The sequence below is a fragment of the Tyto alba genome, unplaced genomic scaffold (genome assembly GCF_018691265.1).
Source record: "Tyto alba isolate M040663 unplaced genomic scaffold, T.alba_DEE_v4.0 Super-Scaffold_6, whole genome shotgun sequence".
NCBI classification, from domain to species: domain Eukaryota; kingdom Metazoa; phylum Chordata; class Aves; order Strigiformes; family Tytonidae; genus Tyto; species Tyto alba.
Window position 1 is genome coordinate 12,844,896 of NW_024881327.1, and position 14,322 is coordinate 12,859,217.

At 38.4% G+C, this 14,322-nt stretch overlaps 1 protein-coding gene across 3 annotated transcripts in view; it reads left to right on the forward strand.

Moving 5' to 3' along the window:
* The window catches only part of GRID2 (glutamate ionotropic receptor delta type subunit 2), a 746,686-nt gene that overhangs the window by 628,100 nt on the left and 104,264 nt on the right, over window positions 1–14,322 (forward strand). For all 3 annotated transcript variants that reach the window (XM_032999394.2, XM_032999395.2, XM_032999396.2), the window contains one exon: window positions 4,636–4,774. In XM_032999394.2, coding sequence (XP_032855285.2) covers window positions 4,636–4,774 — 139 coding nt within the window. The remainder of the gene's footprint in view (window positions 1–4,635; window positions 4,775–14,322) is intronic.

Genomic DNA, 14,322 nt, shown 5'->3' on the forward strand with positions numbered 1-14,322 from the left:
GTGCAGCAGACTCCCAGTCCAGCTCTCAGCTTCCCCCAGAAACGTCATTTATCGCAGTTATCAAATTCAGGACATGGAGTAATGGTGGTTTATGGCTTTTCTCTCTGTGTGTAGTTGTTTAGAGAGTACATTTCAATAGCTAATGTTTAGAAGACATTATTGTTCTCAATAATCAATTCTGAGTATTCTCAACATTGTGGGCTCTATGGTGCCAAGCTATTTGCTTTAGTAATAGTAAAAAAAATATTCTTGAAGTGTTAAGCAAATGAATTTTATTTATAAATAGTGTGCATTCCCAGTGAAGTTGTTAAATTGATATTTAATCAGAGACACACCTTATCTTGCACATTTACTGCCTGGATGACTAGTAACAAAAATTGCATCACTTTTCAGCAAGACAACTGCCACCAGGCTTGATCTCAGAAATGTCAACTGTGGCTAAAGATTCTCCAAGAAACACTGCACCATTTCCTTTTGTCCACAACAAATAATTTTTTCCATTTCTATCTGGAACACTTTTATAGTTCTGGACTAGGCAGATGAATGCAGTTTTTCTTCTGGCAAACAATTGACGAACAAGATGTTCAGAGAAACAGCCTATGCATTTTGAATTATTCAAATTTAGTCCAGAATTATAGAATACCAATATCTCACCAGGCTGTGATCCTCAATTTCCCAGTTTTGCCCATTTTTCTCATTATTTCATTCCTCCTTCTTCTCTTTTTTAGTCCTCCCTTGCAATTTTTGACTGGAAGAAAACTATAAACTTGCCTCTAACAAGGAAGGATAACTTAAAAGGTATTAGAAATCTGTATGGGAATCATAATATAGGTTCACATTTTATCCCTAAGGTGGGTTTTTCCTGATTTTTAGGTCTGTCATAATTATGCATTATATTGTTTGCATTGTCAAGACAGTACATTCTTTTTCCTACCTTCTGATATTTCACTTGAAGCACTTGGAAAGAGGTGGGAATAAACAAAAATTCATAAGATAAGTTGCAGTCTAAGTCTGTCATCTAAAGTAGGCCAACATTAAACTCGTCTAGGATTGATGAAAGACAGCTGCATTAGATGAGAGTGGGAGGACTAAAAGCAATTTCTTTCACAGTCACTTCTACAGTAATTCAACTCTTTCAGAAAACTCCCAGTAAGATTGATTTTTTTTTTTTCTAGTTCAGTTTACTCTGGAAAATATCTTTTCCTTCCTGCACATGCAATCTGAAAATTTTAAAGGCAAATTAGATTTTAAAATGATTTTTAGTACACATCAAAAGTGTCAGCTGAGTTATACTAGGAGCAGTAGCCACAATATAGGAGATCTACAGGTAGCGGCATTTTGTGCCACATTATACCCTTCTGCCAGTGTATTGGAAGGGCCAAGTGTAAAGAGTAATACAGCCTCTGTATTTGAGGTCTGTCACTTAAGATGACAAAACAACTCCAGGACTGCTGACTGTCTTCTTTGATTTCCATTTGTTTCATGGGTGTTACTCAGCATGCCACAACAGCAGTGTTTTTAGTGTAACCCCAAGCAGTACATTAACGCCCACAGATGAATTTTGCTATAGGACTGAGGTCTGATAGGACAGATTTTTCTCTGATCACCAACATGTGTTTATGTGGCACCATGTGGCCCCCTTTGCCATTAGGGTTTATTAACTTTGCTGGTATGATATGAAAGACAATAGCAGGGAAAGACTTCTTTAATCTTCTTGGCTCCCTCCTCCCTTGCTCTGTGTGTCTGGTGCATAGCCCCTCGTAACCGTCGTATGTTGTCATCCATAAAGATGTCTGTGCACCTGAAATTCATACTAGATACTGGGAAGCAGAGCCCAGGGAGGTTTACATGCATGTGCCTTCTGCATACTAATTTACAGTCAATAATAACAACAGTTAGCTCTGTAGCTCTTTTTCATGGTAATGTTAATGGAAAACCAATGATGGTTGCTCTGCTGAATGACTTGGTCATCTTCTGCACTGAGAAAACATGTAAATTTGGACTGAAAGAAAACTCTGAAAAGTTTTATCCTTAGAAACAAACTGGGGGAAGGGAGCAAAGAGGTTTCTTAAGGTAAGCTGTCATGGTGCAGGAGTTGTTTTAGCAAACAGTACAATAGAGCAAGACTGTATTGCATTAAGTCTCCTAATAGATGCCAAAGAAATGATACTATGGCAGCAAAAGATCTCCTTTGATTTTTCTTTCTTTTTTTCCTTCACTGGGAGAGGTGGAGTACCCTGCCTGTATTAATTACTTAAAAATGATGCAGCTGTGCGGTTGCGACATCAGTCCCACTTTGGAAGTAGTGGTTTAAGAAGCGTCAGTGCAAAGATTTCAGAATAGGCACAGGAGTGATGAATTATTCTGATATGTGTCTATTGTATGTGTACTTGGATGCAAGCTTTCTCCTCAAGTTTCACTTGCTGACTGCTGATATACAAGGTACAACTGTGAATTAGGAAAAAGACTTCACAAACACCTGGGTGAAATAAAAACAGCTGGAATGAGCACTCACAGTTTTTTAAAGTCTGTTAAGATGGGCGTTAAAAAAGAAAACGTAACAGTGAGTAGTAGGGACAACATTACCTATTTATGGGAAAACTACACTGTATGAACAGTAGGGGAATGCTGTGGCTGAGGCATCTATGATGGCCTTCATGGTCACTTGTTACACAGCATCCTCGCTTGAAAACTAGAAGGCAGGTGTGTGACTTTCAGTGGTCCTCTCTTTTCAGGCAATTAATTTCTACAAAAAAATATGAGAACTTAAAGTTTTACTTATTAATCTGGAAAATGAAAATGCAAGGATGTCCAGATCACTGACTTCTTCTTCATCACTCTACCCATTTCAATTCAGTATTAAAACTATCTGCAGGGATCCACACCTGAAAGTTAAAAAGACAAACAGCCTTTTCTGATAAATTAAAATAGCTGTCTGCTCTTTTTGTTTTATTAAAAATAAATCTTAAATTATGTGTTAGAAAGACATTGCAAAACCTATAGTGAAGCAGAAATATTTTATTAAAAATCATTTAAAATAATAAATTTTACGGGAGAGAAAACCAGATCTTCAGATGTTGAAGTTAATGTTCATCTTTGAAAGTCCTTATGTTGAAATAATATCTCCCAATCTGATCAGTAGATTCTTATTTCCGATAACTACACAGCATCTTGGAAATAAAGGGAAATTTATTTCCAACTGCACAGGTCTAATACAGATTTTGTCTTTCGATACTGGAATTCCTAAAGGGCAAAGGATTTCATTACTTATATACCAAAAATATAAATTAATGGAGTCAGTTATTATTTCACATATGGTACAACTCTACGTCACTGAAATAGGAGAAAAGCTTCAAATTTGTTTACCGTATGGCGATGCAGAGTTCCCAATGCTTTGTATAGGTGGGACAAACTTTGAACAAAACAGTAAGGTGATCTGTCATATTTAAGTGTTGATCAAATATCTAGTTTGTGTACATAACTGAAAATTATTTACACCTGGAATAATTACAATTTGTATTCCCTTTAAACCTATTTGCTGGGGAAATGTGAAGGAGTTTTTACATGAGTGAAGATTCAGCGCAAAATACTTACAAATGAATGAATCTGTAGCTAACTGCTTTTACAAATCCCAGGTATTGTAGCATCATACAATTTTTGAGTCGTCTACCTCAAAAATAATGACAACTTTTCAAATTTCTGAGTATAGGGGGAGAGGAAAAGGGTGAACATCTTTAGCAGTTGACTGAGTGTTTGCTGCATTCACCTGTCCCCCCCTAGTCACTTGTAGCTGTGACAAAACTTATACTGCAGAAAAAAATGGGTTTTTTTTTTAAACAATGAATTTTCCTTCAGCTAAAAACCTGTGTTTCATATGTTTTTAACTGAAAGAGCTCTTTCAAAGACTCCCAACTAGTGTGTTTTGGGAGCAGTTATTTGAATAAAAAATAACGCTTTACATGGCTTGCTTATCTGGGCTCTGGTCACACAAGCAATGGTGTGCAGCTCATCCTGGTAAGTTTAATCACTGCTAATGTTCTGTTTACATGGCAGTTGGGTTTTAAAGGAAAGCAACTATGGGAATAGAAAACAATTATGCATTCTTCAATACGTGTGATTATTTTTTTTTGCATGTCCGTGTTCACTTGTAGCAAGTTGTACACAAACATGTAGTTCTCATGAGCATCTGCCTGCCTACAGAACTGTGAAAAGTAATTGTGTTTTGATGGGTTTTTTCTAAATTTTATGTTCTCAATAATGCAAGGAAAACTTAATTAAGGTTTGTAGATAAGATCGCTAAGGGAAGAACATTGTAAGAATTTACTTCTGCTGGTTTTGTTCTGAGATCTTGAAGTCTATTTCCATTACTGGACAGGACTGGCAGATGAATTGCAATTAAAGGCACAAAGGCAAAAGAGAGTAAATACAGTAATAATGGGTGACAATGTGTGGGCTTCCTTCAGTACTTTTCATTGCACAGAAAGTGTGGCTCCAAGTCCTGCTCAGTTTACTAAAGTGGCTTGCTTTAGTAACCTGCTTTACCCTGTTGACCTTGGGGCCTAGCTCTCCTGAGCAACGAGGATCTGGGTTTCCTTCTGCCAAATTAAAACTCTTGCTTTTCCTTCTTCCCCACAGGAGGAGAGGTTCCATACACGACTCTGGCAACCCGACTGATGATGGGAGCTTGGTGGCTTTTTGCTTTGATTGTCATCTCCTCCTACACAGCAAACCTAGCAGCTTTCCTCACCATCACACGCATTGAGAACTCCATCCAGTAAGTTGATAAAGAATTAATTGAGGGAAAGGAGAGTGAATATACACGTGTATGTGTGTATATGTATATATACACACACATGTAGAGGGCTGTGAATGTTCTACTTAAATGTGAAAAAAGGAAGAAATTTTTATCACCCTGGGAAGTAGTTTGAAATCTAAAAAATAACAATATATCATAGACTGACAGTCTCCCTGGAAACACTTTTTCTTCAGGATCAGAATTGCTGGCCTCTGGCAGATACTCTTCTGTGGCACATATACATACATATGTATGTACACATACATATTTTGAAAGAAGCAATTGAGTTTGAGGTAATCAGTGTATCAGTCTTTGAAATGAGAAAGTATAAATTGTTGTTGTGTGTTTTCAGGCTATGCTTTCCATTCAAATGCATCCCACAATACTTGTGCTCTGACACTTTGATCAGGTGGAGCCCAATGCTTCTTCAGTGTATGGGGAGCTCAAAGCTGCGTTCATCTTTTCTCACCAAGGCAAAGATGTGTTAATAACAACAAAGAATAAAAATTCACTTACTAGTCATCTTTGCTCATTCTGTTCCCAGGTGTTCTCTTACAACATTAACAGATCACATAGTTCTCTTTTCTCTGTCTGTCGGTTCTTTTGCTTCACGCCTCCCTAACATGAATGCCCTTGTCTTCTGTTCGTTTTACAGTGAACTGCTTTTCTGTCACACCTTCCAGTCCTTTCTTCCAGACCATCTCATCTCCATACTACAGGAACCTTTCTAGGTTGCCTACCTTCTCTCTCTACTCTTGGCAAAACTGTTCTCCAGTCTCCTCTTCTTCAGCAAGCTGCATGCTGAGTTATCCTCACTCCTACTGCTCCAGTAACTTCCCCCACCCCAAAGCCTCCCTCTTGGGTCAAAGACTAGAAAATACAGTAAAGCATTAGCTAGCCAAGCATTCCAAGTGGAAGCTGGCCATTTTTCCATCGCAGTTTTTTAATCTTGAAGCTGCGAGTCCACAAAAGTATGTGAGAGTGACAAAGTTAGCTTTTCCCATAAATCCTTCTTTGCAAAAATGATAGAGTGACTTTAAAGAAGAGGCACATTCTGCTGTATTTCTTCCCCTGGAAAGGTAAGAACTTGGATCAGTGTTGACCTTAGAGAAAATTCAGTTTTCTTGCTCCAGTTGTTGATTCAAGTCCCTGTCATCTCTGTATCGTCACCTAAGGTCTTGCTGCCTCTAGTTCAGCTGCTTTCCAAATCTCTTTGAAATGCTCCTTGAGACAGTGAATCACTAGTATGCACCAGGCAGGGAGAGCCTGGGCCTCCTGTGAATTAATAGGTTAGGTTCAAGCATCACTGCATGCCAGCCAATCACCCCGGTCTCACAAGGCACTTTTACTCTAGGTGAAGATTTTCTACATACTAAAACCAATCCAGGCTTTAACAGCACACAGACAAGTAAATATCTGCAGTAGCAGCCAAGTTTTATTTGCTGGTGGAAGCCGAATCTCAGACCCAAGAGCAGAAGCAGCCCCTCACTTTCAGCACATGGTTATCTGCTGACTCTCCCCGTTAGGAGCATCCACTTGCACTTCATAAACCCCTTCTCTTTTTCCCTGCTCCTTGGATGAGGGGAGGTGAAGGGAGAAGTTGGTTTCCTGTGGTCCAAATTGCCCAGGCATTACTGGTCCTTATTCATTCCCAATTGGAAATGAAGGAACGAGGGGTTATCCTCCCTTTCTGGGCTAACAACATCAACGCTTTCATCTATTAGAGGACTAAGCACTGTAAGATAGAGACATGTAAAACAGACTAAAATCACATGAGCAGATCATTCCCTGGATACAGTTGTATTACCAATTAAATTGAGTTATTTTTTCTTTTGAGGTCTGAATAACAAACTTTGAGATCATGGAGTGCTGCAGGGGTATTTTGTCACAACTCAACTGTTTGACTCTGTAGTTCCAATTATAGTCCCTTCACAATTTATAGGGAAGTAAGATGATATTCTGAATCAATGTTTGTCAACATTGATCTTGAGGTTTTGAGGGAAATTGATTTTTTTTTTTTTAAGTTTAAAAAACTTTACATTTGACTAAGGAGCATGAAGAAACAACATGGGAATTTGTACATGCAAAATAAATAATAATGATATATTCAGTCATTCAGTTTGTACTTACAAATATGAAATATGCCTCTGCATTCTGCTTTGAAATTATGTCCCTTCTAGTTTTGAGACAGTCCAAAAAATTGTAAATTACTGTGACAAATGTCTGTTTTCTTATCATATGTAAAAAAAGAATAAAGTATACCCAAGCTATAATTTAATACATATTCAGCTTTTTCTTGCAGTTTATTATGATGTCACTAGAAAACCCTCAGTGGAATTCTGAGGTTATTATGTACAGTTGGGACTACATTGGTCTTTATGCTGTATTATTTACAGGCAAAGTCACTGAAAATGTTTTATTCAGTTGAAAATGTTGCAGCTGGGAAGCTCCTGGAATGAAAGAACGGAGACATTTTTCAACAGCGCTTGCAGCTCAAAAATAGAGTAATTAGATGTGTTAAGTACCCATTAGGGAATGAAGTTATCCTAACTACGGTGGGAGTGTAAAACTTTAGTTTACAAAACTGCCAAAATTGGAACTCAAACCAGCACATAAGAGAGAGGCTGTTTGTTTACCATGCTGAATTACTGCAAAGTGGGAAACATGAATAAGCAATAAAGAAAAAAGCTGATGCTCCTTTTTTTTTTTTTTTTCTTAACACATCAGATTGTACCTTGGGGAGCTTTGAAGGCCAGAATGGAAATGAGTTTAAGTAATTAAAGAAAAAAAAAAACAAAACAAAACAGATTCTTCTTGTAGTGCTATCCAGACGGCGTCAGAGAAGTCGGAAAAAAATGAAAGGAATTGAAGTCAGTGGGTTTTCACAGTTGTAACAAGTAGTTAATAGGTTTTCATTTCAGATTTCCAGCTAGCATCAGATATTACAGTGTCTTGTCAAAGGCATGGTCCTTGTGATATCTTTTACAAAAGACAGGAGGATTCAGGCAGCCCACAGCACATTTCATTTCCATTAATCATTTTGGTAGTTGCTGCATTTCAGCTTATGGATGTGTAACCAGCTTGTGTTCAGAGCTCTTGCAGTTTCCCTTTCTCAGCTGGTATGAAGTTTGGGCAACTCTTCCTAATCAGTCCCTCGTGGTATCCAGAAGCCTATCTTGGAAGAAAAGCATACAGAAGCTTGTTAGACAATGCACTAGGGAGTACTAGTGAAATGTTCCCTTTCCCTAGAGTCTTGAAGTAGATCTTTGCTGTATATTCTCACTCGAAGTTGATGGCCTTTGTTCTCTGCTTCACTGATGGATTTGGATCAAATTGTTACAAGTTTTGCATGAATTTAGAGGAACAAGGAGAGTAAGAGTGGGTGTTAATCTCCTTTAACCAGACAAATGGTTACCCTTAATCCCTTTGGGAGTTCAGCTTTTCATCTTCTGCCAACAGGCAATATCAGTTGAGGCATGAATGCAAGTCATAAAGTAGTTCCTAGATGCATCTTTTGTTCACACTTGACCGACATTGCAGATGGCATTTAAATCAAGACAGTCAGCACTTCAAATGCCAAAACATTGTGGTAGCAAAGCAAAGCATAATTTCCATGTTCCTTAAATCTTTAGATCACTGTCTCACATGCAATGTGAATGTATGTAATTGAGTGGCTTTTCTTGGTAAATGCCAAATAAATTTGGAAGTGTCAACCTATTTCTCATAGGTGCTGATGCTGTGAATTTCATCACTGAGCCAGTATTGCCATTACTGTGTTTTATGATTCCTTTAGGACAGAATTAGAGTCCATTGGCAGAGACTGACCACTGCACTCTTTTCCTGGGTAAAGGGAGGGTGTCACCACCTTTTCATGGGCACTGAAATTTTGCAGGAAGGCTGGGGGAGTGGAGTGGGCAGAGGAGAAGCCAAAGGCTTTGTCATATGAAAGGTCAGTGTTAGGTGATTTCAAGTTTAAATCTAACCCACTTCTTAAAGTGTGGGAGCTTGATTAGGACTTTAGATTGTATGCATTATGGGGGAGAGTCTGTCTCGTGTCTTCCGTGAAATAAGAAGTTCACACTAAGTTCTCCATAAGTACTATGTCCTGTTTGATAGGTGAGACCTCTCTCTCCAAATAATGGAGACAGCAGTAAAGCACATCTTTTGTCATCCTTGTTTTGCCTAGTCACTCTTTTCACAACATTTTTCCTAAATCATGATTCAATTGAAACAGATGCCCCTAAGGCTTCAAACAGCTTTATACAACTGCAAGGAGAGTTACACAAGAATGCAGTAATTGGAGTAGATATTTCCTTACACTGAAAATCAGAATGTTCTTTAACTTTTCCTTTAACATGGTTCACCCAGATCTTCAAACTAGCTAGCAAGCAGTATTACTAGTTTCTGACGTAGCCGTCACTGCTGATAGTCAAATCTCTTGGCTTACTGTGCCCTGTTCCCTAAGCCTACCTGTGAATTAATCCTTAATGTCCTAGGAAAAAAAAAAAAAAAAAAAGCATTGGAAAGCTTTATCTGAATTAGTCATAAACAAAGACTTCAGTGTAAGCCATGACATCAGTCCTTTTCTCCTGAAATTTAGTGACTACTTCTTTCAGACAGTTCTGTGCAACAGTCCAGTCTAACAGCACGGCGAGCCTAAATCGATCTATAACCCAGATGGACAAAGATTCTTTGATGCCCAAGCCTCTGACCTAAGTGGTATTTAAGCACTTGAAAAGGAATTTGGTTATTACTTTATGAAGCTGGCCTTTTGTTTTTCTACATTTTTTGTGTACCATTTAAACACTTTTGACTGACATATATAAACAACATGTTACCAATTCTAAGTTTAGGATTTGAATTTATAGAAGAGGATATGCTTTAGGGAAAGAAATATATGCAAATCCTTTTATGGTTCTTTTTCCTTCGAGTCGAAAGCAGAGATATTTTTTTAAATTACAAAGTAATTAATTTGTACTAAGCCAGAAAATGAAAGTGACCTGACAACTACTGCTTGATTAAGGTGCAGAATTCTAAACAAAATCAACAAATGCTGAAAGATACATATATCTATTAATAATTCATCCTCGGATGACTCAATTCATTCTCAGTATAGCCCTACATTGTAATGAATTTGCATAGGGTAATATTGGTATCCCATTTGTATGAGATAATACTGGTATCCCATTGGTATTATCACAGTAACTGCAATGAGGAAAAAACCTTACTGTAAAGACCACACATAACATTTTCCCCCACAGTGCTTCATGAGTGACAACTAAAAATAAGATGAACTGTGACCTGCTTGCATGGTAATTTACCTAGGGGTAGAATTAGTCTATATACAAGCTTGGTTAAAGGTATTTTGTTTTTAAACAATTTTTTCAACTATATCTGCTTTTTTTAATCATCCATTACCTTATTGCTTCAAAATTAGAAATTCAAAGAGATAAATGTTTTAAAATGTGGGATTATAATTCCCTTACTCGTATCAGATGTGCGCTTTGCTTTGCAGGTAGTTCAACTGAGATCAGTAAAAATATCGCAAAATTAAATTCCCATCCAGTGTGGATAATGGTATCAGAATTTTGGCATCAAAGGATACTCTGTAGGAATTAATCAGCTTGACAAATACTTTTTCCTTATTTCAAGAGCTCATGTGGCAGCTGCGTGGTGAGAGTGGGTGGCATAGTGAGGCTGGGGATTTATGTCTCCATTAAATGTATTTGTCTGAACAGAGAATGACTTGTTTAATCCAGGAATAAAGGTACATCAAACAATGTGTAACCTACAAACCAGGCTGGAGGCAAGGCAGTTATAAAAATTCTTTCTTCTGGAAAGGAACCTCAATGGTTTAATAATTTTATTACTTCTGTCAAGGTTTGTCATTTCTCTTTGTTTTGCTGTACCTTAGCTGCTAGGTTGTGAATGTCATACCAGTAGTCTGCAGACTAGCAGGTTATAAAAAAGTTTCTGAAGCAGGTCATATGTCTTATGATCCCATTTGACATGTTTGTGTAAGGGGATGAAGTCACTGATATGATAGGTCTTTTCCATTTTTGCAGCTTGCCTACACAGCAGCATACACGTATGTACACCTCAAAGGCTGCAAAATGTCTTTTTCTCGCTCCTCAGCGTAGGGTCAGGTGAATCAAAACTGGGGGTTTACTGCTCACAACAGCATTTAGCTCACCCGTAGAGTTTACGTTCATACTCTTCTTGCTCTTGTCCTCTTGCCATCATTTTCGCAGCATAGAGCAGCACCTGCAGCCATGAAAAGATCCAGAGCAGGGCAGCTGAGAGGCATCCTGTGCGTTAGTGCACACCAAACAGTAAAGAACAGCAGACTGTTAATGCCAGACTTGGCAGCTACAACATGCCTTCCTGAAGGCATCAGCATAATTCTCCTCCTTGTTATTTCCTTGCTGGTGGTGATGCCTTTGTGTGTGATGAGACTCTTTCTTGCTTCTCAGCCTGTTTGTAGTACACTTCCCATGCCTGATTGTAGTATGCTTCTGGACTAACAGCTTGTGTCTTCTGTTGGTTTGCCTTTCTGAAAATAGTAAGGTTGCTTTTATAGCCACAAGTTATACAGAGTTGTTTTTCTTCTGTGCTGTTTCTAACCATACATACTGTTTTGTGGCAGCAGCTGCACATATCATTTATATACCAGTTAGCAATAATATTTCAGAAAAATGCTTTGTTGCTTGTTGTATTAGAAATTATATGGCTATACAGAGTCTTGCAAAGGAGTGATTACAGTTTTGTTAGGTGTTGTTGCTAGAAATTGGAGACTCAGTTAATACTTTTTGTATACTTTTCTAGCAATATGTATGACAAATAGCACAGCAATTACAGGACATTACAATATGCATCCTGTGACAGTTCATTGCACTTATGAGTCCTGCCAGGAGATACGGAAGTTCATTGGAAGCAGTAGCAGTAATATAGGATGGATAAATATGGTATGTTGTATTTATCCAGTTCCTTTCATCAGTGATGCTTTTGACAGATAGACAGACTGCCAATGCAACAGTAATGCACCTACTTCTACACAACACTTTGCCTAATGGTGAAACAAAGAAAAAGTCTCACCAAAGCCCAGAGTTGTCTACCAGGGTGCCTTTCTGCAGACCTGTGCCCCAGCCTGGATTGTTGCAGGGGGCTATTCCTCCCCAGGTTTAGGGCTTTGCATCTGTCCTCGCTGAACTTCACACCGCTCCTGTCAGCCCATTCCTCCAGCCTTTCCAGGTCCATCTGAACGGCCGCCTGTCCTTGACAGGCCCCCCAGTGTCATGACATTTGCAAACTTGACAAGAGGGTGCTTACTCACCTGCTCCAGGTTACTATTAACGACATGATAGACCTCTGTGGTACCCGTTACAGCCTCCAGGTGAGATAACCTGTGAGCCTGATTATCCAGCCAGAAATCTATCCATCTGGTTTCCCACCCAGCCAGACCTAATGCCCTAATTTGGATACAAGGATATTGTGGGAGACAGTATAAAATGCCTTGCTAAAGTTAATGTAAACTACATCCATTTCTCTAGTCTTATCCACAGACAAAGTCATTTTACAGTAAAAGGCAACCAGATTGGTCAGGCATGATTTACTTCTGGTAAATTGATGCTGACTTCTCCCAGTCAGCTGCTTCTCCTTCATGTGCATTGAGGGGACTCACTCCATGATGTTGGATGACCAGCCTTAATCCCATGAATCGTCTTTTTTATCATTTTTTAATATAGTCTGGACATTTCCTTTCTCCAGTTGTCAGGGATCTCCTCCAATCTCCTTCACCTTTCAAAAATTAAAGCAAGCAGCCTTGCAAGGACGTTGTCCAGATGTCTCGGCATGCTTTGCAGCCTGCCATATTCCATGGACTTCTACGGGTCTAGTGCTCTCAACCAACTCATGTCTTGTCTGGTTTGGATTTATCTGCCCACCTACTGCTGGTTGTTCATTGCCTCCTTGAACCCTGCCTCTACTCGCAGAGATTTGGGAGACCTTGTTGCAGAAGAGTGGGGCAAAGAAGGCATTGAGCAACTCAGCCTCAGCTGTGTCTGCTTTCCTCTCATGAGGTCCATGCTTTCCTTGTTCAGCTTTTTAGTTCTGCAAAAGCTGCTCTTGCTACCCTTGAAGTCCCTCAAGAGCATCCACTCTAGCTGAGGATTGGCTTTCCTACTGCTATCCAGAGTTGCCAGGAAGTGTTTCTAAATTCCTTCTTTGCAGCATGTCTATACTTGCACCTCCTGTATATTTTTTGATGAGATGAAGGCCTTATTGGAATAATTGGGGTTTTCTAGTAATTTCAAAGTGTAATAGATAATTGAATTGATTTCCTTGGAAAAACCTACTGGTGGATATATCTAATCTTTGGGACTGATCTTTAAAATTGTATCAATCCTTATTTCAGTCTATTTACTAAACCTAACAATAACATCTTCGTAGTTTACTTTTGTAATTCCCCTGATTGTCACTAGAACCTTTTTAAAATATTTACTGCTTCCCTTTGACATACTGGCTGTAATGAGGTTTCATTTTTGCTAACAGCTCAGCCATTTCATATTTAATTTTTCAGAACGCATAGGTGTTTATCTGGACTTGATTTTTTTTTTTTTTTTTTTACTTTTCAGTTACAAATTAGCCACAGTACTTATTCTCCTGATACCTTAGTCTACTAGAGTCACACATTTTTCTTCCTAGAAAAGGGTACATCTCAGTCCTCTGGTAGAAGACCTATATACTTGGTTTCAGGAAAAGTTTCATCTAGCAGTTCACCTTTGATGATCCCATATGTGTACTGATTATTTTCAGGTTCCCGGCTGCTTATGTTCTTGAAGAGGAATGCCATCTTGTTGGAGAAAGAGGAGAGGATTGTGGGGTTTTTAATACCTATAGTTATTTACTCTTCAAAATTAAATTTATCCATTTCTTATATTTGCTATATGTTATCTGCTTAGAATTTAGCTCTTGTTCAATGTTTTTCTAATCCCATATGTCTGAATTTCAAAGGATTTCTTTTTGACTCAACTAACCTCTAAACCCTTGCCATTGAGCTCTATTGATTTCTTCTTTTCCTGCTTTCTGTTGTGTTCAGATCAGATTACTGTTTTCTTCTGTGTGATCCCTGGAACACCTAAGAATTCCTTTTTTCCCCCCCTGTAGGGCCATTTTCTCTTGTTTCTATATTTACATGTTTCATAAACACAACTTGAAATTTGATGACTTTCCTACATTTGTGCTTGAATTTTCTGTGGCTGCAATGAGCTTTTACAATTTGCTATTGTCGACTTTAAGACAACATTCAGCACCTTGATTTGTCCTTAGGTGTCATCCACTAGATTTGTGCAGTTTATAGAAAGTTAATTTGTGCCAGGAAAGCTGTAATGGATTTTAGGCAGCAGACATATTACAGTAGTTATTTTGAAACTTTAATGAATGTCATTAAAGAACCAAAGGTACAGGAGAGCAATTCTATAGGACAGAAAAGCAAAGGCCAAGAGGTAAGGAGACTTTAAAGGGCTCCA